Source organism: Orcinus orca, chromosome 8 (genome assembly GCF_937001465.1).
Source record: "Orcinus orca chromosome 8, mOrcOrc1.1, whole genome shotgun sequence".
Lineage (NCBI taxonomy): Eukaryota > Metazoa > Chordata > Mammalia > Artiodactyla > Delphinidae > Orcinus > Orcinus orca.
In genome coordinates this window covers 83,259,731-83,283,730 of record NC_064566.1, presented here as the reverse complement: position 1 = coordinate 83,283,730, position 24,000 = coordinate 83,259,731, and the positions used below count along the sequence as shown (strand labels likewise).

General features: G+C 36.9%; 1 protein-coding gene across 3 annotated transcripts in view; it reads right to left on the bottom strand.

Annotated features, from left to right (window-relative positions):
- The window catches only part of CWF19L2 (CWF19 like cell cycle control factor 2), a 200,925-nt gene that overhangs the window by 31,316 nt on the left and 145,609 nt on the right, over positions 1-24,000 (bottom strand). For all 3 annotated transcript variants that reach the window (XM_033413428.2, XM_033413430.2, XM_033413429.2), the window contains exons 13-14: positions 21,203-21,415; positions 306-422 (exon numbers count right to left, since the gene is read on the bottom strand). In XM_033413428.2, coding sequence (XP_033269319.2) covers positions 306-422; positions 21,203-21,415 — 330 coding nt within the window. The remainder of the gene's footprint in view (positions 1-305; positions 423-21,202; positions 21,416-24,000) is intronic.

Sequence of the window (24,000 nt, the reverse complement as noted above, 5' to 3'; positions counted from 1 at the left end):
ATTATTACTTGATCATAGTTTATTTAGTAGACAAAAGCTTTCAGTTGTATACCTGGAACTAATATATTATATGACAATTATACCTCAATAAAAATTTTTATTTAAAGCTTTCAATAAAGTAAAAAGGTAGTGAGTGGTGAAAACATCATGACCCACAGTTATACACAACTATGGAAATGTATACTTGTTTAAATTCAGAAAGTAAAATCATTGAATGAAGGCATAAAACTTGTTAGAATTTATCACAATAGTGTGTAAAAACTGCTCTTGATCATAACAATGATCATGAGCATTATCATGCTGACCTGAATTTCCTCCCAGATGTCTTCATCCAATAAGGTAGCTGCTCTATAGTGCTGCAAAGGGACTATCAAGCAGTGCCCTTCAGTAAGAGATCGTAAGTTGGGTAAACATAAATAAACCTATGGGAAAAAAGATGCAAAGGCGAAATGTTATTGCTATTCTCAGTTCTGAAAGATGAGCCCCTCATAGGTTAACATGGCTAACAGTTAATAAAATAAACCTGCTCATAAGTAATATATTATAGTTTAATATTTTAAAGACATTCACTATTTAAAAATTTAAAATCCATGAAGATATCTTTCAATAATCAGAAACTTATTGCATAAGTCTCAATTTTGACTGCTATACCTCAAAGATTAAGCTTACCAAAGGGTAGAATGAATGACACTTTATCCTTCACCTGAGAAAGCTATATGCCTTCAAAGCCCTTGAAACAGCACAAATTTTGCAAGAATAAAAGAAATACATGACCTGGTAGTGATACGAAAGTTAAACTGATGCCTGTTAATCAGGTCTTCCTTCCCTCATTGGCTGGGAAAAGAGAAATAACCTCTGTATGGCTTTACAGCACTGGTTAAGTTCTATTTATTTACATACATGTATTACCTACAAGCTGGTACTATTTTTTCATTTTACACAAACTGTCTAAAAACAAAAAAGGTCAATTAGTATATATGTAGAGAGGAAAAGGTGTTTATAAGAACCATAAATATTCTTCAACGAGGCTTGATCCTATTTTCTATAATTTTTCGCTAGGTTTTAGCTAGAAAAATTTTATGTAAGAGAATTAATGAATTAATAAATTTATTTATTAATTGCTTTACAAAATTATGCAAATTTTTAAAACTTCACTGTAAGAGGAGAAACTAGGAGTGTGTGTGGATATGGCTATCTACTTAAATTTACAGTTAAATCCCCAAAATATTCACAATTAAAAACAATATCAGGAATAAGCACTGAAGAGGTGGCCAAGACGTTGGACTAGGAAGACCCTGAGCTCACCTCCTCCCACAGGCACAACAAAATTACAACTAATTACAGAGCAACTACCTGTAAGAACAACCTGAAGACCAGCAGAAAAGATACTCCACAACTAAAGACATAAAGAAGGAACCACAATGAGACAGGCAACAGCGCTGGAGATGCACTTTAGTCAGGACCTACACCCCCAGGTCAGCAACCCACAAACCAGAGGAATATTACAATTATAGAGGTCCTCCACAAGAAGCAAGGAGTGTGAACCCCACACTGGGCTCCCAGGCAGGGGACCTGCACCATGAAGATGAGCTCCCAGAATGTCTGGCTTTGAAGGCCTGCAAGGTTTGCATATGGGAGAGATCCCAAGGGCAATAGGAAATAGGGACTCCATTCTTAAAGGTTGTCTGCAAAATCTCACATGCTCTGAGTCCTAGCACAGAGGCACTAGTTTGAAAGGAGCCTGTTTCAGACCCACTTGCTGCTCTTGGAGAGCCTCCGAGACAGGCAGGAAGCAACTGGGACTCCCCCTGGGGACAGAAAAGCTGGCAGCAGCCATTTTTGGCAGCTCATTCTACCTCAATAACACCAGCACTGGCAAGCACCATTTCAGAATCCTCCCTCTAGCTTATTAGTGCCAAGGACCAGGCCTGTCCTCCAGCAAGCTGGCATCAGCCCTGAGCCCTGCTAGGCATGCAATGAACCACTTGAGAAGCCTACCCCACCGACCAGCAGACGGCAGCAGCCCCACATCCCATAGGTTGAAACAGACAACCACGAGAAAAGCCCACCCTGCACTCCAGCAGGCCTGCAAGTTGTGCCAAGAGGCACCACAGCCAACTAAGCTGGGGTTCAGCCCCACATACCAGCTGCCCAATGGAAGTTGACCCTACTGCAACAGAAGGGTACATGCAGTCCATATAGGGGGCACCCCTAGGAATAGGGCTCTGGTGACCAAAGGGGTGCATGCTGCCAGGCTCCAAAGGATGTCTCTTATATAAGGCTACTTCTGAAGATGGGGAGAAGTAACTGACATACTTAACACCGAGTGAAAAAACACAGAATTGGGTAAAATGAGGAGATGAAGGAAATGTTCCAAGTGAAGGAACAAGACATAACCTCAGGAAAAAAAAAAGAAAAGCAGCTAAACAAAGATAAGCAATTGACCCAATAAAGAATTCAAGATAATGATCATAAATATGTTAACTGAACTTGGGAGAAAAAGGGATGAACACATTGACAATTTCAAAAAAGAGTTAGAAAATACAAAGAAGAACCAAAGAGAACTAAAGAATACAAGAACTAAAAGAAAAATATATACTAGAACAAAACAACAGTAGATTGATTCAGAGGAACTGATACAGAGGAACTGATCAGAGATCTGGAAGATCTGGAAGACAGAGTAGTGGAAATCACTCAAGCTGAACAACAACAAAAAAAAGGGTTTTAAAAATGAGGACAAATTGAGAAAGACCTCTGAGACAACATCAAGCATACTAATATTCACATTATAGGGGTCCCAGAAGGAGCAGAGAAAGAAAAAGGGGTAGAAAATGTATTCAATGAAATTATGGCTGAAAATTTCCCTAACCTTAAGAAGGAAACAGATATAGGTATAGGAAGCTATGGAGACTTCCAAACAAGATGAACCCAATGTGTCTACACCATGACACATTATAATTAAAATTGCAAAAATTAAAGACGAAGAGAGAATCTTAAGAGCAGCAAGAGAAAAGCAACTAGTTACATATAAGGTAACTCCCATAAGGCTATCAGCTGACTTTTCAGCAGAAATTGCAGGCCAGAAGGGAAGGGCATGATATCTTTAAAATGATGAAAAGAAAAAACCTACAACCAACAATACTCTACTTGGCGATGTCATCATTCAGGTCTGAAGGAGAGTTAAAGCATTTTAAAGATAAGCAAAAGCTGAAAGAGTTCAGCACTAAACTGGCTTTACAAGAAATGATAAAAAGACTTCTCTAAGGAGAAAAGAAAAGGCCATACTAGAAGTAAGAAAATTATGGAAAGAAAAGTCTCACTGGGAAAGGGAAACATACATTAAAGGTAGTAGATCAACCACTTACAAATAGGAAGGTTAAGAGATAAAAGTAAAAAAATTATCCATACCTGCAATAAGTAGTTAAGGGATACACAAAACAGAAAGATGTAAAATATGACAACAAAAACATTAAATGTTGGGGGGAGGGCAGTAAAATGTAGTGTGGTTAGAATGAGTATAAACTTAACAGATCATTAATTTAAAATAAAGATTATATATATATATATATGCAAATATGTATGTTGCTACATATGAACAATCATGGTAACTAAAAAAATCAAAAACCAGTAATAGATACACAAAAAAGAAAAAGAAATCCAAATGTAACACTAAAGACAGTCATCAAATCACAAGGAAAGAGAGCAAAAGGAGAAGAAAGGAATGAAGAAGAACTATAAAAACAACAGGAATACAATTAACAAAATAGCAACAAAGACACAGAGCAACTAATTTGGTAAAAAAAAACAAGAATGATACATATGCTGCTTCCAAGAGATTCACTTCAGATCTAAAGACATACATACTGAAAGTGAGGAAACAAAAAATTGTATTTGATGCAACACGATACACCACATAAAAAAACTGAAGAGTATAAATCATATGATCATCTCCATAAATGCAGAAAAAGCTTTAGACAAAATTCAAGACCCATTTATAACAAAAACTCAACAAAGTGGGTATACAGAGAACATACACCAATATAATACAGCCATACATGAAAAACTCACAGCCAACATTATACTCAACAGTGAAAAGCTGAAAGCATTTCCTCTAAGATCAGGAATAAAAAGGATGCCCACTCTCACCATCTGTGTTTAGCGACAGCAGAGAAGAAAAAGACAAAAAAAAGACTGCAAATTAAAAAGAAGTAAAACTGTCACTGTTTGCAGATGACATGATACTATACATAGTAAATCCTAAAGATGCTACAAAAAACTACTATAACAAATAAATGAATTCAGTAAAGTTGCAGGATAAAAGATTAATATACAGAAATCTATTGTTTTTCTATATATTAATAATAAATTATCAGAAAAGGCAAGAAATTAAATCCCATATAAAATTGCATCAAAAAGAAGAAAACACCTAGAAATAAACTTAACTAATCATGTGAAAGACCTATACTCTGAAAACTATAAGACACTAATGAAGGGAACTGATGATACAAAGAAATGGAGAGATATCCTGTGTTCATGGATTGGAAGAAATAACACGGTTAAAATGTCCATATTACTCAAAGCAATCTACAAGTTTAATGCAACCCATATTAAAATAACCATGATATTTTTCACAGAATAAAAGATCCTGAATAGCTAAAGCAATCTTAAGAAAAAAAGAACAAACTGTAGGTATCACACTCCCTGAGTTCAGCTGATACTACAAAGCTACAGTAAAATCACAACAGTATGGTACTGGCACAAAAACAGACACAGAGATCAATTAAGTAGAACAGAAAGCCCAGGAATAAACTCATGAACCTATGGTCAATTAATCTATGGCAAAGGAGGCAAGAATATACAAAGGAAAAGACAGTCTCCTCAATAAGAGGTGCTGGGAAAACTGACCAGCTACATGTAAAAGAATAAAATTAGAACAGTTTCTCACACCATATGCAAAAATTAACTCATAAAACTCCTAGAAGAACACTATAGGCAGAACACTCTGTGACAAAAATCATGGTGTTATGTTTTCACATCAGTCTCCTAAGGCAAAAGAAACAAAATAAAAAATAAACAAATGGGACCTAATTAAACTTAAAAGCTTTTGCACAGCAAAAGACACCATCCACAAAATGAAAAGACAACCTACTGAATGGGAGAAAATATTTGCAAATCATATGACCAATAAGGGGTTAACATCCAAAATATATAAACAGCTCATAAAATTCAATATCAAAAAACCAAATAACCCAATTGAAAAATGGGCAGAAACTAGAATAGATATTTTTCCAAGGAAGATATACAGATGGCTAATAGGCACATGAAAAGTTGCTCAACATTTCTAACCATCAGAGAAATGCAAATCAAAGCCAAAGATATTACCTCACATCTGTGAGAATGGCTATCATCAAAAAGTCTATAAATAACAAATGTTGACAAGGATGTGGAGAAAAGGAAACCCTGTACACTGTTGCTGGGAATGTAAATTGGAAGTCACTACAGAAGACAGTATGGAGGTTCCTCAAAAAACTAAATATAGAACTATCATACGATCCAGCAGTTCCCCTCCCAGGTATACATCTGAAGAAAATGAAAACAATAATTGAAAAGACACATCACCCCAATGTTCACAGCAGTATTATTTACAATAGCCATGATATGGAAGCAACCTAAGTGTCCATCAACAGATGAATAGATAAAGAAGATGTAATACACACACACACACACACACACACACACACACACACACACACACAATGGAATATTACTCAGCCATAGTAAAAGAATGAATTCTGCCAATTGTAACAATGTGGATGGATCTAAGAGGTATAATGCTTAGTGAAGTAAGTCAGACAAAGAAATACAAACACTGTATGTTATCACTTATATGTGGAATCAAAAAAAATAAAATAAGCAAATGAATAAAATAAAACAAATACAGAGAACAAGCTAGTGGTTACCAGTGGAGAGAGGGGTGGGGGAGGGGAAAATAAGGATAGGGGTTTAAGAGATACAAACTTCTATGTATAAAATAAATAAGCAACAAGGCTATATTGTACAGCACAGGGACATATAGCTATTATTTTGTAATAACTTTAAATGGAGTATAATCTATATAAATACTGAATCACTATGTTATAAACCTGGAACTAACATAATATTGTAAATCAACTATATTTCAATTAAAAATAAAAAATAAATAAAAGAAAAAGAAAAGGAAGCCAACTCTTGCCACTTGTATTTAGCCACAGCAATCAGACAAGTAAAAGAAATAAAAGGAATCTAAACTGGAAAGGAAGAAGTAAAACTCACTGCAGATGACATGATACTATATATAGAAAGTCCTCAAGATGCTACCAAAAATACTATTAGAACTAATAAGTGAATTCAGTAAAGTTGCAGGATACAAAATTAATACACAGAAGTCTGTGGCATTTTTATACACTAATAACAAACAATCAGAAAGAAAAAATTAAGAAAACAGTCTCATTTACAGTTGCATCAAAAAGAACAAAATACCTACAAATAAATCTTACCAAGAAGGTAAACAAATTGTACTCTGAAAAGTATAAGACATTGATGAAAGAAAATGAAGATGACAAAAATAAATGGAAAGAAATTCTGTGTTCATAGACTGGAAGAAGTAATATCGTTTAAAATGACCATACTACCCAAGGCAACCTGGAGATTCAATGCAATCCCTATCAAAATACCATTGGCATATTTCACAGAACTAGAACAAATAATTCTAAAGTTTGTATAAAAATACAAAATACCCTGAACAGCCAAAACAATCTTGAGAAAGATGAACAAAGTTGGAGGTATCACACTTCCTGATTTCAAATTATACTACAAAGCTATAGTAATCAAAACAGAATGGTACTGGCATTAAAAACAGACACATATATCAATGAAACAGAATAGAGAGCCCAGAAATAAACCCATGCTTACATGTTCAGTTAATCTACAACAAAAGAAGCAAGAATATACAAAAGAGAAAAGATAGCCTCTTCAATAAATGGTGTTGGGAAAACTGGATAGGTACATGCAAAAGAATCAATCTAGACTACTTTCTCACACCATATTAAAAAAATTCAAAATGGATTAAAGATTTAAATGTAAGACCTGAAACCAGAAAACTTCTAGAGAAAACTATAGGTAGTACACTCTTTGAAATTGATCTTAGCAACATTTTTTTGCATATGTCTCCTCGAGTAAGGGAAACAGAAGCAAAAATAAATAAATGGGATTACGTCAAACTAAAAAGCTTTTACATAGTGAAAGAAATCATCAACAAAATGAAAAGGCAGCCTACTGAATGGGAGAAAATACTTGCAAATGATAGATGAGGGGTTAATATCCAAAATATACAAAAGAAGTCATATAACTCAAGACCAAAAAAACAACTGATTAAAAAATGGGCAGAGGACCAAACAGAAATTTTTCCAAAGAAGATATACAGATGGCCAACAGACACATGAAAAGATGCTCAATATCACTAACAATGAGGGAAGTGCAAATCAAAACCACAATGAGATGCCACCTCATACCTGGCAGAATGGCTATCATCAAAAAAACAAATAACAAGTGTTGGTGAGGATGTGGACAAGAGGTGACCCTGCTACACTGTTGGTGGGAATATAAATTGGTGAAGGCACTATGGAACACAGTGTGGAGCTTCCTCAAAAAATTAAAAATAAAACTGCCATATGATCCAGCAATTTCACTTCTGAGTATTTACCTAAAAAAAACAGAACACTAATTCAAAAAGATATATGCATATCAACGTTCATTGCAGCATTATTTACAATAGCCAAGATACAGAAGAAACCTAAGTGTTCTTCAATAGACGAATGGATAAAGGAGATATGGTATATACCTGTGTGTGTATATATGTGTGTGTGTGTGTGTGTGTGTGTGTGTGTGTGTGTGTATATATATATATATATATATATGTGTACCATATATACAATGAAGTATAACTCAGCCATAATGAAAATGAAATCTTGGCATTTGCAACACTACAGATTGAAATGCTAAGTGAAATAAGTTAGACAGAGAAAGATAAATACCATATCATCTCACATATACGTGAAATCAGAAAAACAAAACAAATGAACAAACATAATGAAACAAAAACAGACTCACAGATACAGAGAACAAATGGTGGCTGGCAGAGGGAAGTGTTTGGGGATGGAGGTGTGAAATAGGTGAAGGGGATGAAAAAGTATTAAAACTCCAGTTACAAAATAAGTAAGTCATGAGGGTGTAATATACAGCATAAGGAATATGGTCAGTAATATTGTAATAACTTTGTATGGGGACTGATGGTTACTAGACTTTTCATGGTGATCATTTCATAATGTATGCAAATGTCAAATCATTACGTAGTACACCTGAAATTAACATAATATTGTATATCAACTATATTAAGTAAAACAAACAAAAAACAGTACTGATTCATTAGATGTAACAATTTTACTATACTAATGTTAAGATGGAAATAATAGATGAAACTGGGCACAGGGTATATGGAACTCTATACTGCCTTACAATTTTTCTGTAAATCTAAAACTGCTCTAAAATCAAAGTACTTTTTTTTTCTTTTAAGTAAAGGATAGTGTTAAGACAAGAAGGGGAGAGATAACTTTTATTTTTAAAAAAGAGGGAGAAGGCAGGGACAATTTATGATCAGAAACTTATATAACTGTCTGACTCTAATGAGTACTCACATAGCTTCATTAATACATTTGGATTTACGACATTAACTTTAAGTATTAGAAATTCAAGCTGAGTGAGAATTGCTGAACTGCTTTAGAATACTGTTAAATTATTACTACCTAACGCAAAGTAATTCCTTAGAAACTCATAATCATATATAATTACTGAGGTAACAACTAAAAGGAATAATTTCTTACTGTTTATTCAGATTAATAAAATAACCTATTAGCTACAATAGATGGGATAAGCAGTCAGATATTGTAGTAAATAGATGAAATTCCTTCGAACCAATATTTCAAACATTTCTATATTAAAATATTCACGGATGAAAGGCTGAAGCTAGATAGCAGTTATTAAAGCTAAGATAGCATAATAAAGCATAGACCAAGAAAAGAGATTCAAATGGTATTAAAATGAAATCAGAATGAAACGACTAGTCTGAGAGGGAAGAAACATCAGCCAATGCTCAGTAAGTTAAAGGCAAAAGAAGATTTAATACCTTTACAAATCTCTAATGGAAAATGTGGATTACCTCACAGCAGAGGAGGAAAACTGAGACTAGGAAAAGGAATGTATGAAATAATATGAGTTGAAGAAATAGAAAATGTCTCTTTACTGGCCAACAGTTTCCTTTCACTAGTTAATTGAGAAATGCCTACTTTGGGACACGACTATAAGGTAGGAGGCTAAAAAAAGGTTTATACACTTCACACCTCTGGGCCTCCCCTGGACCTGGCCTGTCTTCAGTGCATTAGAGAAAATGAAGTCATTGAAAAAAACCCGGAGAAGGCGGAAGATGGCCGAAGAGTAAGACGCGGAGATCACCTTCCTCCCCACAGATACACCAGAAATACATCTACACGTGGAACAACTCCTACAGAACACCTACTGAAGGCTGGCAGAAGACCTCAGACCTCCCAAAAGGCAAGAAACTCCCCACGTACCTGGGTAGGGCAAAAGAAAAAACAGAGACAAAAGAATAGGGACGGCACCTGCACCAGTGGGAGGGAGCTGTGAAGGAGGAAAAGTTTCCACACTCTAGGAAGCCCCTTCGCGGGCGGAGACTGCGGGAGGCGGAGGGGGGAGCTTCGAGGCTGCGGAGGAGTGCACAGCAACGGGTGCGGAGGGCAAAGCGGGGAGATTCCCGCACAGAGGATCGGTGCCGACCGGCACTCACCAGCCCGAGAGGCTTGTCTGCTCACCTGCCGGGGCGGGCGGGGCTGCGAGCTGAGGCCGGAGCGCAGGGAGAGGACTGGGGTTGGCGGCTTGAACATAGCCTGAAGGGGTTAGTGCACCACAGCTAGCCGGGAGGGAGTCCGGGGAAAAGCCTGCACCTGCAGAAGAGGCAGGAGACTTTTCCTTCCCTCTTTGTTTCCTGGGGCGTGAGGAGAGGGGTTTAAGAACGCTGCTTAAAGGAACTCCAGAGACGGGCGCGAGCCGCGGCTAAAAGCGCGAACCCCAGAGACGGGCGCGAGCCGCGGCTGAAAGCGCGGACCCCAGAGACGGGCGCGAGCCGCGGCTGAAAGCGCGGAATCCAGAGACGGGCGCGAGCCGCGGCTGAAAGCGCGGAATCCAGAGACGGGCGCGAGCCGCGGATGAAAGCGCGGAATCCAGAGACGGGCGCAAGCCGCGGCTAAAAGCGCGGACCCCAGAGGCGGGCGGGAGACGTTAAGGCTGCTGCTGCCGCCACCGAGAGGCCTGTGTGCGAGCACAGGTCACTCTCCACACCCCTCTTCCGCGGAGCCTGTGCAGCCCGCCACTGCCGGGTTCCCGGGATCCAGGGACAACTTCCCCGGGAGAGCGCACAGCGCGCCTCAGGCTGGTGCAAAGTCACGCCGGCCTTTGCCACCGCAGGCCCGCCCCGCACTCTGTGCCCCTCCGTCCCCGCCTGCCTTAGTGCGCCAGAGCCCCCAATCAGCGGCTCTTTTAACCCCATCCTGTCTGAGCAAAAAACAGACGCCCTCCAGCGATCTACACGCAGTGGCAGGGCCAAATCCAAAGCTTAGCCCTGGGAGCTGTGAGAACAAAGAAGAGAAAGGGAAATCTCTCCCAGCAGCCTCAGAAGCAGCGGATTAAAGCTCCACAATCAACTTGATGTACCCTGCATCTGTGGAATACCTGAATAGACAACCAATCATCCCAAATTAAGGAAGTGTACTTTAGGAGCAAGATCTATGATTTTTTCCCCTCTCCTCTTTTTATGAATGTGTATGTGTATGCTTCTGTGTGAGATCTTGTCTGTATAGTCTTGCTTCCACCATTTGTCCTAGGGTTCTATCCGTCCATGTTTTTTTTTAAATTTTTTTTCTTAATAATTAATTTTAATAACCTTATTATACTTTACCTTCGTTCTTTCTTTCTTTCCGTCCTTCCTTCCCTCCTTTAGACAATGAATCATCCCAAATTGAGGAGGTGGTCTCTGACAGCAAGATTTAGGATTTTTCCCCATTTACCTCTTTTAGTGAGGGTGTATGTGTATGCTTCTGTGTAAGATTTTGTCGGTATAGCTTTGCTTCCAACATTTGTCCTAAGGTTCTTTCCGTCCCTTTTTTTTTTTTTTCCTAAATAAGAAGTTTTTAATTCAATAACTTTATTATACTTTATTTTATTTTTACTGTATCTTCTTTCTTTCTGTCTTTTTTCCTTCTTTCCCTCCTTCCTTCCTCCCTCCCTCCCTCCCTCCCTCCTTTCTTTCCTTCTTGCCTTCTTTCCTTCTTTGCTTCTTTCTTTCTTTCTTCCTTCCTTCCTACCCTCCTTTCCTTCTTTCTTTCCTCATACTTCTACTAATTCCCTCTACTTTTTCTCCCTTTTATCCTGAGCCTGTGGATGAAAAGCTTTTGGTGCTCCAGCCAGGAGGCAGGTCTCTGCCTCTGAGGTAGGACAGCCAACTTCAGGACACTGATCAACAAGAGACCTCCCAGCTCCACATAATATCAAACGGCGAAAATCTCCCAGAGACCTCCATTTTAACACCAGCACCCAGCTTCACTCAACGACCAGCAAGCCACAGTGCTGGAAAACCTATGCCAAACAATTAGCAAAACAGGAACACAACCCCACCCATTAGCAGAGAGGCTGCCTAAAATCATAATAAGGCCACAGACACCCCCAAACACACCACCAGACGTGAACCTGCCCACTAGAGAGACAAGATACAGCCTCATCCACCACAACACAGGCACTAGCCCCCTCCACCAGGAAGCCTACACAACCCACTGAACCAACCTTAGCCACTGGAGACAGACATCAAAAACAGGAGGAACTACAAACCTGCAGCCTGCAAAAAGGAGACCCCAAACACAGTAAGATAAGCAAAATGAGAAGACAGAAAAACACACAGCAGATAAAGGAGCAAGATAAAAATGCACCACACCTAACAAATGAAGAGGAAATAGGCAGTCTACCTGAAAGAGAATTCAGAATAATGATAGTAAGGTTGATCCGAAATCTTGGAGATAGAATGGACAATAGATTGGACAAAATGCAAGAATCAGTTAACAAGGACCTAGAAGAACTAAAGATGAAACAAGCAACGATGAACAACACAATAAATGAAATTAAAAGTACTCTAGATGGGATCAATAGCAGAATAACTGAGGCAGAAGAACGGATAAGTGACCTGGAAGATAAAATAGTGGAAATAACTACTGCAGAGCAGAATAAAGAAAAAAGAATGAAAAGAACTGAGGACAGTCTCAGAGACCTCTGGGACAACATTAAACGCACCAACATTCGAATTATAGGGGTTCCAGAAGAAGAAGAGAAAAAGAAAGGGACTAAGAAAATATTTGAAGAGATTATAGTTGAAAACTTCCCTAATATGGGAAAGGAAATAGTTAATCAAGTCCAGGAAGCACAGAGAGTCCCATACAAGATAAATACAAGGAGAAATACACCAAGACACATATTAATCAAACTGTCAAAAGTTAAATACAAAGAAAGCATATTAAAAGCAGCAAGGGAAAAACAACAAATAACACATAAGGGAATCCCCATAAGGTTAACAGCTGATCTCTCAGCAGAAACCCTACAAGCCAGAAGGGAGTGGCAGGACATACTGAAAGTGATGAAGGAGAAAAACATGCAGCCAAGACTACTCTACCCAGCAAGGATCTCATTCAGATTTGATGGAGAAATTAAAACCTTTACAGACAAGCAAAAGCTGAGAGAGTTCAGCACCACCAAACCAGCTTTACAACAAATGCTAAAGGATCTTCTCTAGGCAAGAAACACAAGAGAAGGAAAAGACCTATAATAACGAACCCAAAACAATTTAGAAAATGGGAATAGGAACATACATATCGATAATTACCTTAAATGTAAATGGACTAAATGCTCCCACCAAAAGACACAGATTAGCTGAATGGATACAAAAACAAGACCCTTATATATGCTGTCTACAAGAGACCCACTTCAGACCTAGAGACACATACAGACTGAAAGTAAGGGGATGGAAAAAGATATTCCATGCAAATGGAAACCAAAAGAAAGCTGGAGTAGCAATTCTCATATCAGACAAAATAGACTTTAAAATAAGGAGTATTAAAAGAGACAAAGAAGGACACTACATAATGATCAAGGGACCGATCCAAGAAGAAGATATAACAATTGTAAATATTTATGCACCCAACATAGGAGCACCTCAATACATAAGGCAAATACTAACAGCCATAAAAGGGGAAATCGACAGTAACACATTCATAGTAGGGGACTTCAACACCCCACTTTCACCCATGGACAGATCATCCAAAATGAAAATAAATAAGGAAACACAAGCTTTAAATGATACATTAAATAAGATGGACTTAATTGATATTTATAGGACACTCCATCCAAAAACAACAGAATACACATTTTTCTCAAGTGCTCATGGAACATTCTCCAGGATAGATCATATCTTAGGTCACAAATCAAGCCTTGGTAAATTTAAGAAAATTGAAATTGTATCAAGTATCTTTTCTGACCACAACGCCATGAGACTAGACATCAATTACAGGAAAAGATCTGTAAAAAATACAAACACATGGAGGCTAAACAATACACTACTTAATAATGAAGAGATCACTGAAGAAATCAAAGAGGAAATCAAAAAATACCTAGAAACAAATGACAATGGAGACACAACGACCCAAAACCTGTGGGATGCAGCAAAACAGTTCTAAGGGGGAAGTTTATAGCAATACAAGCCCACTTTAAGAAGCAGGAAACATCTCGAATAAACAACCTAACCTTGCACCTCAAGCAATTAGAGAAAGAAGAACAAAAAAACCCCAAAGCTAGCAGAAGGAAAGAAATCATAAAAATCAGATCAGAAATAAATGAAAAAGAAATGAAGGAAACAATAGCAAAGATCAATAAAACTAAAAGCTGGTTCTTTGAGAAGATAAACAAAATAGATAAACCACTAGCCAGACTCATCAAGAAAAAAAGGGAGAAGACTCAAATCAATAGAATTAGAAATGCAAAAGGAGAGGTAACAACTGACACTGCAGAGATAAAAGAGATCATGAGAGATTACTACAAGCAACTCTATGCCAATAAAATGGACAATCTGGAAGAAATGGACAAATTCTTAGAAATGCACAACCTGCCAAGACTGAATCAGGAAGAAATAGAAAATATGAACAGACCAATCACAAGCACTGAAATTGAAACTGTGATTAAAAATCTTCCAACAAAGAAAAGCCCAGGACCAGATGGCTTCACAGGCGAATTCTATCAAACATTTAGAGAAGAGCTAACACCTATCCTTCTCAAACTCTTGCAAAATATAGCAGAGGGAGGACCACTCCCTAACTCCTTCTACGAGGCCACCATCACCTTGATACCAAAACCAGACAAGGATGTCACAAAGAAAGAAAACTACAGGCCAATATCACTGATGAACATAGATGCAAAAATCCTCAACAAAATACTAGCAAACAGAATCCAACAGCACATTAAAAGGATCATACACCATGATCAAGTAGGGTTTATTCCAGGAATGCAAGGATCCTTCAATATACGCAAATCTATCAACGTGATAAACCATATTAACAAATTGAAGGAGAAAAACCATATGATCATCTCAATAGATGCAGAGAAAGCTTTTGACAAAATTCAACACCCATTTATGATAAAAACCCTGCAGAAAGTAGGCATAGAGGGAACTTTCCTCAACATAATAAAGGCCATATATGACAAGCCCACAGCAAACATCATCCTCAATGGTGAAAAACTGAAAGCATTTCCACTAAGATCAGGAACAAGACAAGGTTGCCCACTCTCACCACTATTATTCAACATTGTTTTGGAAGTTTTAGCCACAGCAATCAGAGAAGAAAAGGAAATAAAAGGAATCCAAATCGGAAAAGAAGAAGTAAAGCTGTCACTGTTTGCAGATGACATGATCCTATACATAGAGAACCCTAAAGATGCTACCAGAAAACTACTAGAGCTAATCAATGAATTTGGTAAAGTGGCAGGATACAAAATTAATGCACAGAAATCTCTGGCATTCCTATATACTAATGATGAAAAATCTGAAAGTGAAATCAAGAAAACACTCCCATTTACCATTGCAACAAAAAGAATAAAATATCTAGGAATAAACCTACCTAAGGAGACAAAAGACCTGTATGCAGAAAATTATAAGACACTGATGAAAGAAATTAAAGATGATATAAATAGATGGAGAGATATACCATGTTCTTGGATTGGAAGAATCAACATTGTGAAAATGACTCTACTACCCAAAGCAATCTATAGATTCAATACAATTCCTATCAAACTACCACTGGCATTTTTCACAGAACTAGAAGAAAAAATTTCACAATTTGTATGGAAACACAAAAGACCCCGAATAGCCAAAGCAATCTTGAGAACGAAAGAAGGAACTGGAGGAATCAGGCTCCCTGACTTCAGACTATACTACAAAGCTACAGTCATCAAGACGGTATGGTACTGGCACAAAAACAGAAAGATAGATCAATGGAACAGGATAGAAAGCCCAGAGATAAACCCATGCACATATGGACACCTTATCTTTGATAAAGGTGGCAGTAATGTACAATGGAGAAAGGACAGCCTCTTCAATAAGTGGTGCTGGGAAAACTGGACAGGTACATGTAAAAGTATGAGATTAGATCACTCCCTAACACCATACACAAAAATAAGCTCAAAATGGATTAAAGACCTAAATGTAAGGCCAGAAACTATCAAACTCTTAGAGGAAAACATAGGCAGAACACTCTATGACATAAATCAAAGCAAGATCCTTTCTGACCCACCTCCTAGAGTAATGGAAATAAAAAGAAAAATAAACAAATGGGACCTAATGAAACTTCAAAGCTTTTGCACAGCAAAGGAAACCATAAACAAGACCAAAAGACAACCCTCAGAATGGGAGAAAATATTTGCAAATGAAGCAACCGACAAAGGATTAATCTCCAAAATTATAAGCAGCTCATGCAGCTCAATAACAAGAAAACAAACAACCCAATACAAAAATGGGCAGAAGACCTAAATAGACATTTCTCCAAAGAAGATATACAGACTGCCAACAAACACCTGAAAGAATGCTCAACATCATTAATCATTAGAGAAATGCAAATCAAAACTACAATGAGATATCATCTCACACCAGTCAGAATGGCCATCATCAAAAAATCTAGAAACAATAAATGCTGGAGAGGGTGTGGAGAAAAGGGAACACTCTTGCACTGCTGGTGGGAATGTGAATTGGTTCAGCCACTAGGGAGAACAGTATGGAGGTTCCTTAAAAAACTACAAATAGAACTACAATATGACCCAGCAATCCCACTACTGGGCATATACCCTGAGAAAACCAAAATTCAAAAAGAGTCATGTACCAAAATGTTCATTGCAGCTCTATTTACAATAGCCCGGAGATGGAAACAACCTAAGTGCCCGTCATCGGATGAATGGATAAAGAAGATGTGGCACATATATACAATGGAATATTACTCAGCCATAAAAAGAAATGAAATTGAGCTATTTGTAATGAGGTGGATAGACCTAGAGTCTGTCATACAGAGTGAAGTAAGTCAGAAAGAAAAAGACAAATACCGTATGCTAACACATATATATGGAATTTAAGAAAAAAATGTCATGAAGAACCTAGGGGTAAAGCAGGAATAAAGACGCAGACCTCTTAGAGAACGGACTTGAGGTTATGGGGAGGGGGAAGGGTGAGCTGTGACAGGGCGAGAGAGAGTCATGGGCATATACACACTAACAAACGCAGTAAGGTAGATAGCTAGTGGGAAGCAGCCGCATGGCACAGGGATATTGGCTCGGTGCTTTGTGACAGCCTGGAGGGGTGGGATGGGGAGGGTGGGAGGGAGGGAGACGCAACAGGGAAGACATATGGGAACATATGTTTATGTATGACTGATTCACTTTGTTATAAAGCAGAAACTAACACACCATTGTAAAGCAATTATACCCCAATAAAGATGTTAAAAAAAAAAAAAAAAAAGAAAAAAACCCAAACTTCTTGTAAAGAATTACTGAAAACTTTGTGTTACTTTATGTTTAATTTATTCATACATTTTTTAAAGGTAGGGACTAGATGAAAAGGGAATGAAATATATATAATGTCATAATTATGAAAATGCGAATGTTTATGTAACAATCTAGAAAAGAACATAGAAAAATTAATATAAGTGATTAAGGTGGGGTTTTTGATTGATTAAATTTTGAATGGAATTTTTACTTTTACTTTTTGATAAAGTCTAGAGGAAAAGAAAGAAAAAGAAAAGGAAGGGTAAGGAAACAAAGAAACCAAAATCCAAATTGATAAATTGACTGTCTTAATGACCTAAAGATATTAAAGTCTAGAATTGGAATGGAAAAGTCAATGCCAGTTCTTTGGCTACACAGGTGCTTGTGTGTGTGTGTAAGTATGTATATACAACAAACAAATTAATTAATATGTATATGTATATTCCCCAAACTATTAGTTCTTGAAACTAGCATTAATTGAACTTCCTCTCCTACCACTTTTTCTCACTCACTCCACTCCAGCTATACTGATCTTTTTTCTGTCCCATAAATGCCTGCCTTACTTCCTCCTCAAGGCTTTTCACTCACTGATATCTTTCTGAAACATTATTCATTCATAGCTTCATGTTGCTTGCTTCTTCTCATCTTTCATACCTTTACTAAAATACCTCCCCAGAGAAGCCTTCTACACCACCTTCTCAAAAAATACTCTCCCATTATTTTATCACATTTGCTCTCTATATCTGCTTCATAACAACACTTTCTTTTATATCAGGGCAATCATTACGTTTTTTATTCTCTGCTCTATTTCACTAGAATACAAGCTCCACATGTATATCTGATTTTCTACTTTTCCCCAGTGACTACTGAGGTTCTGGCATACATAAGGTACACAATAATTATTTACTTAATATAAGAATTAGGGATTGCATTGAAACTGTAGATTGTTTTGGGTAGTAGAGTCATTTTCACAATGTTGATTCTTCCAATCCAAGAACATGGTATATCTCTCCATCTATTTGTATCATCTTTAATTTCTTTCATCAGTGTCTTATAATTTTCTGCATACAGGTCTTTTGTCTCCTTAGGTAGGTTTATTCCTAGATATTTTATTCTTTTTGTTGCAATGGTAAATGGGAGTGTTTTCTTGATTTCAATTTCAGATTTTTCATCATTAGTGTATAGGAATGCAAGGGATTTATGTGCATAAATTTTGTCTCCTGCTACTTTACTAAATACATTGATTAGCTCTAGTAGTTTTCTGGTAGCATCTTTAGGATTCTCTATGTAGAGTATCATGTCATCTGCAAACAGTGACAGCTTTACTTCTTTTCTGACTTGGATTCCTGTTATTTCTTTTTCTTCTCTGATTGCTGTGGCTAGAACTTCCAAAACTATGTTGAATAAGAGTGGCACAATTTGTATGGAAACACAAAAGACCCCGAATAGCCAAAGCAATCTTGAGAATGAAAAATGGAGCTGGAGGAATCAGGCTCCCTGACTTCAGACTATACTACAAAGCTACAGTAATCAAGACAGTATGGTACTGGTGCAAAAACAGAAATATAGATCAATGGAACAGGAGAGAAAGCCAGAGATAAACCCACGCAAATATGGTCACCTTATTTTTGATAAAGGAGGCAAGAATATACAGTGGAGAAAAGACAGCCTCTTCAATAAGTGGTGCTGGGAAAACTGGACAGGTACATGTAAAAGTATGAAATTAGAACACTCCCTAACACCATACACAAAAATAAACTCAAAATGGATTAAAGACCTAAATGTAAGGCCAGAGACTATCAGATAAACTCTTAGAGGAAAACATAGGCAGAACACTCTATGACATAAATCACAGCAAGGTCCTTTTTGACCCACCTCCTAGAGAAATGGAAATAAAAACAAAAATAAACAAATGGAACCAAATGAAACTTAAAAGCTCTTGCACAGCAAAGGAAACCATAAACAAGACCAAAAGACAACCCTCAGAATGGGAGAAATTATTTGCAAATGAAGCAACTGATAAAGGATTAATCTCCAAAATTTACAAGCAGCTCATGCAGCTCAATAACAAAAAAACAAACAACCCAATCCAAAAATGGGCAGAAGACCTAAATAGACATTTCTCCAAAGAAGATATACAGATTGACAACAAACACATGGAAGAATGCTCAACATCATTAATAATTAGAGAAATGCAAATCAAAACTACAGTGAGATATCATCTCACACTGGTCAGAATGGCCATCATCAAAAAATTTACAAACAATAAATGCTGGAGAGGGTGTGGAGAAAAGGGAACACTCTTGCACTGTTGGTGGGAATATAAATTGAGACAGCCACTATGGAGAACAGTATAATTGCTTTATAATTCCGTAAAAAATAATTCCTTAAAAACTACAAATAGAACCACCATACGACCCAGCAATCCCACTACTGGGCATATACCCTGAGAAAACCATAATTCAAAAAGAGTCATGTACCAAAATGTTCATTGCAGCTCTATTTACAATAGCCAGGACATGGAAGCAACCTAAGTGTCCATCAACAGATGAATGGTAAAGAAGATGAGGCACATATATACAATGGAATATTACTCAGCCATAAAAAGAAACAAAATTGAGTTATTTGTAGTGAGGGGGATGGACCTAGAGTCTGTCATACAAAGTGAAGTAAGTCAGAAAGAGAAAAACAAAAACTGTATGCTAACACATATATGTGGAATCTAAGAGAAAAAAAAAAAGGTCATGAAGAACTTAAGGGTAAGGCAGGAATAAAGACACAGACCTACTAGAGCATGGAGTTGAGGATATTTGGAGGGGGACGGGTAAACTGTGACAAAGTGAGAGAGTGGCATGGACATATATACAGTACAAAACGTAAAATAGATAGCTAGTGGGAAGCAGCCACATAGCACAGGGAGATCAGCTAGGTGGTTTTTGACCACCTAGAGGGGTGGGATAGGGAGGGTGGGAGGGAGGGAGACGCAAGAGGGAAGAGATATGGGAACATATGTATATGTATAACTGATTCACTTTGTTATAAAGCAGAAGCTAACACACCACTGTAAAGCAAGTATACTCCAATAAAGATGTTAAAAAAAGAATTAAACTGCCAAATACTGAAATAAGTGACTATTATTAGTGACTATTAAATAAGTGAGTATTAACATTTATCGAAAGAAGTGACTATAAACATAAATGCTTGGTATATAATGGGATACATGTGTGGTATACAATGATGAGTGAAAGTTATCTATGCCGTCAGAGCACTTACAGACTACTGAGGGAGACACTCAACAAGTAAAACAAACTACAGTTGACCCTTGAACAACATGGGTTTGAACTGCGTGGGTCCAATTCTACATGGACCTTTTTCAATAAATACTATGGTACTATATGATCCAGCGTTGGCTGAATCCACAGATGTGGAATTGCAGATAGATGGGTGACTATGGGACTTGAGCATCTGTGGATTTTGGTATAGAGAGACTGCTGGAACCAATCTCCCGTGGAAACCAAGCAACAACTGTACAATAAACTTCTTCAAATTATGAGATATTCTATAAAGATACAAAAGGTTCTATGAGAAAGTAAAGGAAGAAGCAGAAGTTAGACTAAGTAGCTCTGAAGTGATTTTAATACTGAGAATCAAGTGCCAATCATGAAAATAAGATCACATAGATGGTAAATGGCAGAGCAAGAATTTGAATCCAGGTGGTCTGGTTCCAAAGTCTAGGGCCTGAGCACTACTCAATGCTGCCTCTCTACAGAGAAGAATTACACAAAATGGGAGCTTCATATCATTTAGATATTTATACTCGCTCTAAAAAGATTCTAAGAATCATGGGAACTTAGAAAAGAAAATATTTGAAACAGAATGAGACAAGACAGATTTCTTAGAATCTTATGAAGAAATAGGCAAATTTACATATACCACTGAATCGTTTCCTTAGGGCAATAAACGTTATATTTCTTACCTTAACACCTATTGCAACAATAAGGTGCTTGGGAAATTGAGAGCTGTCAAAACAATACAGACAGTTTTCCATTAGTGCAGCAAGTCTCCGGTGCTCAGCAATAGCTTTTTTCCTCTGATTCTCTTCCTCTTCACCAAAACATTCTCTCTCAGCTGCTCTGGAGACAAACATGTCATCCAGAGTGTAATAGTCTCCATCTGTTTTTCCCATAAACTGAAAAAACAAAATAATAGTAGTGGGGAGAAGGTAGTAGTTAATTCAGTTTATTGTACTGTGGCATACTGAAGTCATATCTGTAAGTCCTGTGATAAAACTCTTACATTAAAAGAAAAAAGAAAACATGATTAAAATTTAAGCTTGACCTGCAAGGACCAAGTTATTATCATCATCATAGCTAAAGTTTACTGAGTATTTACTATGTGCAGTTCTATGCAATTTGATTGTTTTATACTCCTATGATGAGGGAACCATTACCATTTCTATTTAATAGATGAGGAACTTGAACGACAGAGAGGTTAAGAACAACCTTCACTTTAAAATTAGCATACACTCTATTAAACTTACAAGCCAATTTGCTAATATGTATATTGAGAGCATTGAAAGCCACGTTCCCCTTTCTCTTTTAAAAATAATTTTCTTTTTCATTTGTTTTTATTGAGGTAACAATGATTTATAAAACTATATAAGTTTCATGTGTACAAAACCAAATTCTTTAATAAGTCTTTTCTAACACCCTTTTACTGAAATACTGAGCAATTCAACATGGTGTGCATTCTGCCTTGCTGCAATAAGTAATAAACCCAACTTGTTTAACTCTGTGTGCCCCTGGTGGTCTTTGGCTAACAGCCACTGACAGTATCAAGAAATACTGTTAATTTGTGTGTGTGTGATAATGGTGTTGTGATAATGCTAAAAACTTCTGTTAAAAGTTTATTTATTTATCTTATTGAGGTGTGGTTGGTTTCAATGTTGTGTTGGTTTTGGGTGTGCAGCAGGGTGATTCAGTTATATATATGTGTAAATAAATATGTATATGTATATGTATGTGTATGTATATGTGTGTGTTTTTTTTCAGATTCTTTTCCATTATAGGTTATTGCAGGATGCTGAGTGTAGTTCCCTGTGCTTATCAGTAGGTCCTTGTTTGTCTGTTTTGTATATAGTAGTGTGTATCTGTTAAACCCAAACTCCTAATTTATTTAAATTAGGAATTAAAAGTTTATTTTTATTAAAAAAATAAATCCCAGAACCTCATCTATGAAAAAATAAAAATAAAAAAAATAAAATTAGTATACGCTCCACATAGAACATAAAACATTTTTCAACTGTATCTCAAGGCACCTTCTCTATACCTCCCCCAACATAAACTGTAGCCAGGGTGATGTTTTTAAAACAAAAATTTTATTTACTTATTTTATTTATGTCCCTACTTAAAATCCTCAAAGAGCTCTACATTGTGAACAGGATCAAGTTCAAACTGTTGTTTGGCCTAAGTCATAGACACAGAACGGTATAATGGTTAAGAGCTTGGGCTCTATAGTCAGAATGACCATGGTAAAATTCTATCTCCTGTCTGTATAATCTTGGGCAGTTATTTAATCTCTCTGAGCTCTCTCTCTGTTTTATTTCCTCATTTTACAATGGCTATAACAATATTATCCATCTAATAGGGTTATCTTTCTTCATCCTTACAACACATGCCTGGCACACAATAAGGACTCATAAATGTGAGTCACCTCGGTCACATGTGATCACATCCCTACTCAAACTCTACACTTTGCCACCCTACTTTAGTCCCCAAAAGTACTGTTACCTTCAGGCTTTGCACATATTGCTCTCTGAGCAGTTCTGCCCTCAATTTTGCCATTCCTACCCCTACTCATTTTTTAATCTGAGGTTTAGATTTAGTTGTCACCTGCATGAAAGAACTTTTCTAGATCGTCCAAGCTCCTTCAGTACTATACTCACATCAGTTTCATGAGGACCACACTGTATCAAAACAGCTCATTAACTTATGTTTTTCTTCCATTAGACTAAGTTCTACTTAGTCTACTAAATACCAAAAAGAAAATGACTGTTTTCATCTTACCAGATACTTAAATAGATATGAAGAAAGCCAGAGTGCCTGTACTCCTGTCAGAGAAAGTAGATTTCAAAGCAAAGAATATTATGAAGGATAAAGAAGGTCATTTCATAATAATAAAAGACTTACAGCAGGAGGACAAAACAATCCTAAAGTTTATGCACCTAATAATAGTTTCAAAATATATGAAGCAAAAACTTGACAGAACTGTAGGAGAAATAGACAAACCCACAACTGTAGTCAGAAATTCAAATGCCACTCTCTCTACAATTGATAAAACAAATAGAAAATCAATAGGCAATAGAAGACTTGAACAAACTATCAACCAATCTGACATAACCAACAATGACAGAAATTGTATCCAACAGAAATTGTATCAGCAGAATAAACATTCTTCTCAAGTGCACAGAGAACATTTACCAAGACAGACGGCATTCTCAGACTTAAAACAAACTCTCAATAAATTTAAAAGAATTCAAGTAACATAGAGTATGTGCACTGAAAACAATGGAATTAGACTAGAAATCCCAACAGAAAGATATATGGAAAATAGTCAAGTATGCAAAAATTAAATAGTGTACTTCCAAATAACCCACGGATCATCAAAAAAATAAAATTAGAAAGTTTTTTGAACTATAATAAAACAAAAACAGGACATGTGAGAATTTGTGGTGTACTGTGAAAGCAGTACCTAGAAGGACAATTACAGAACTAA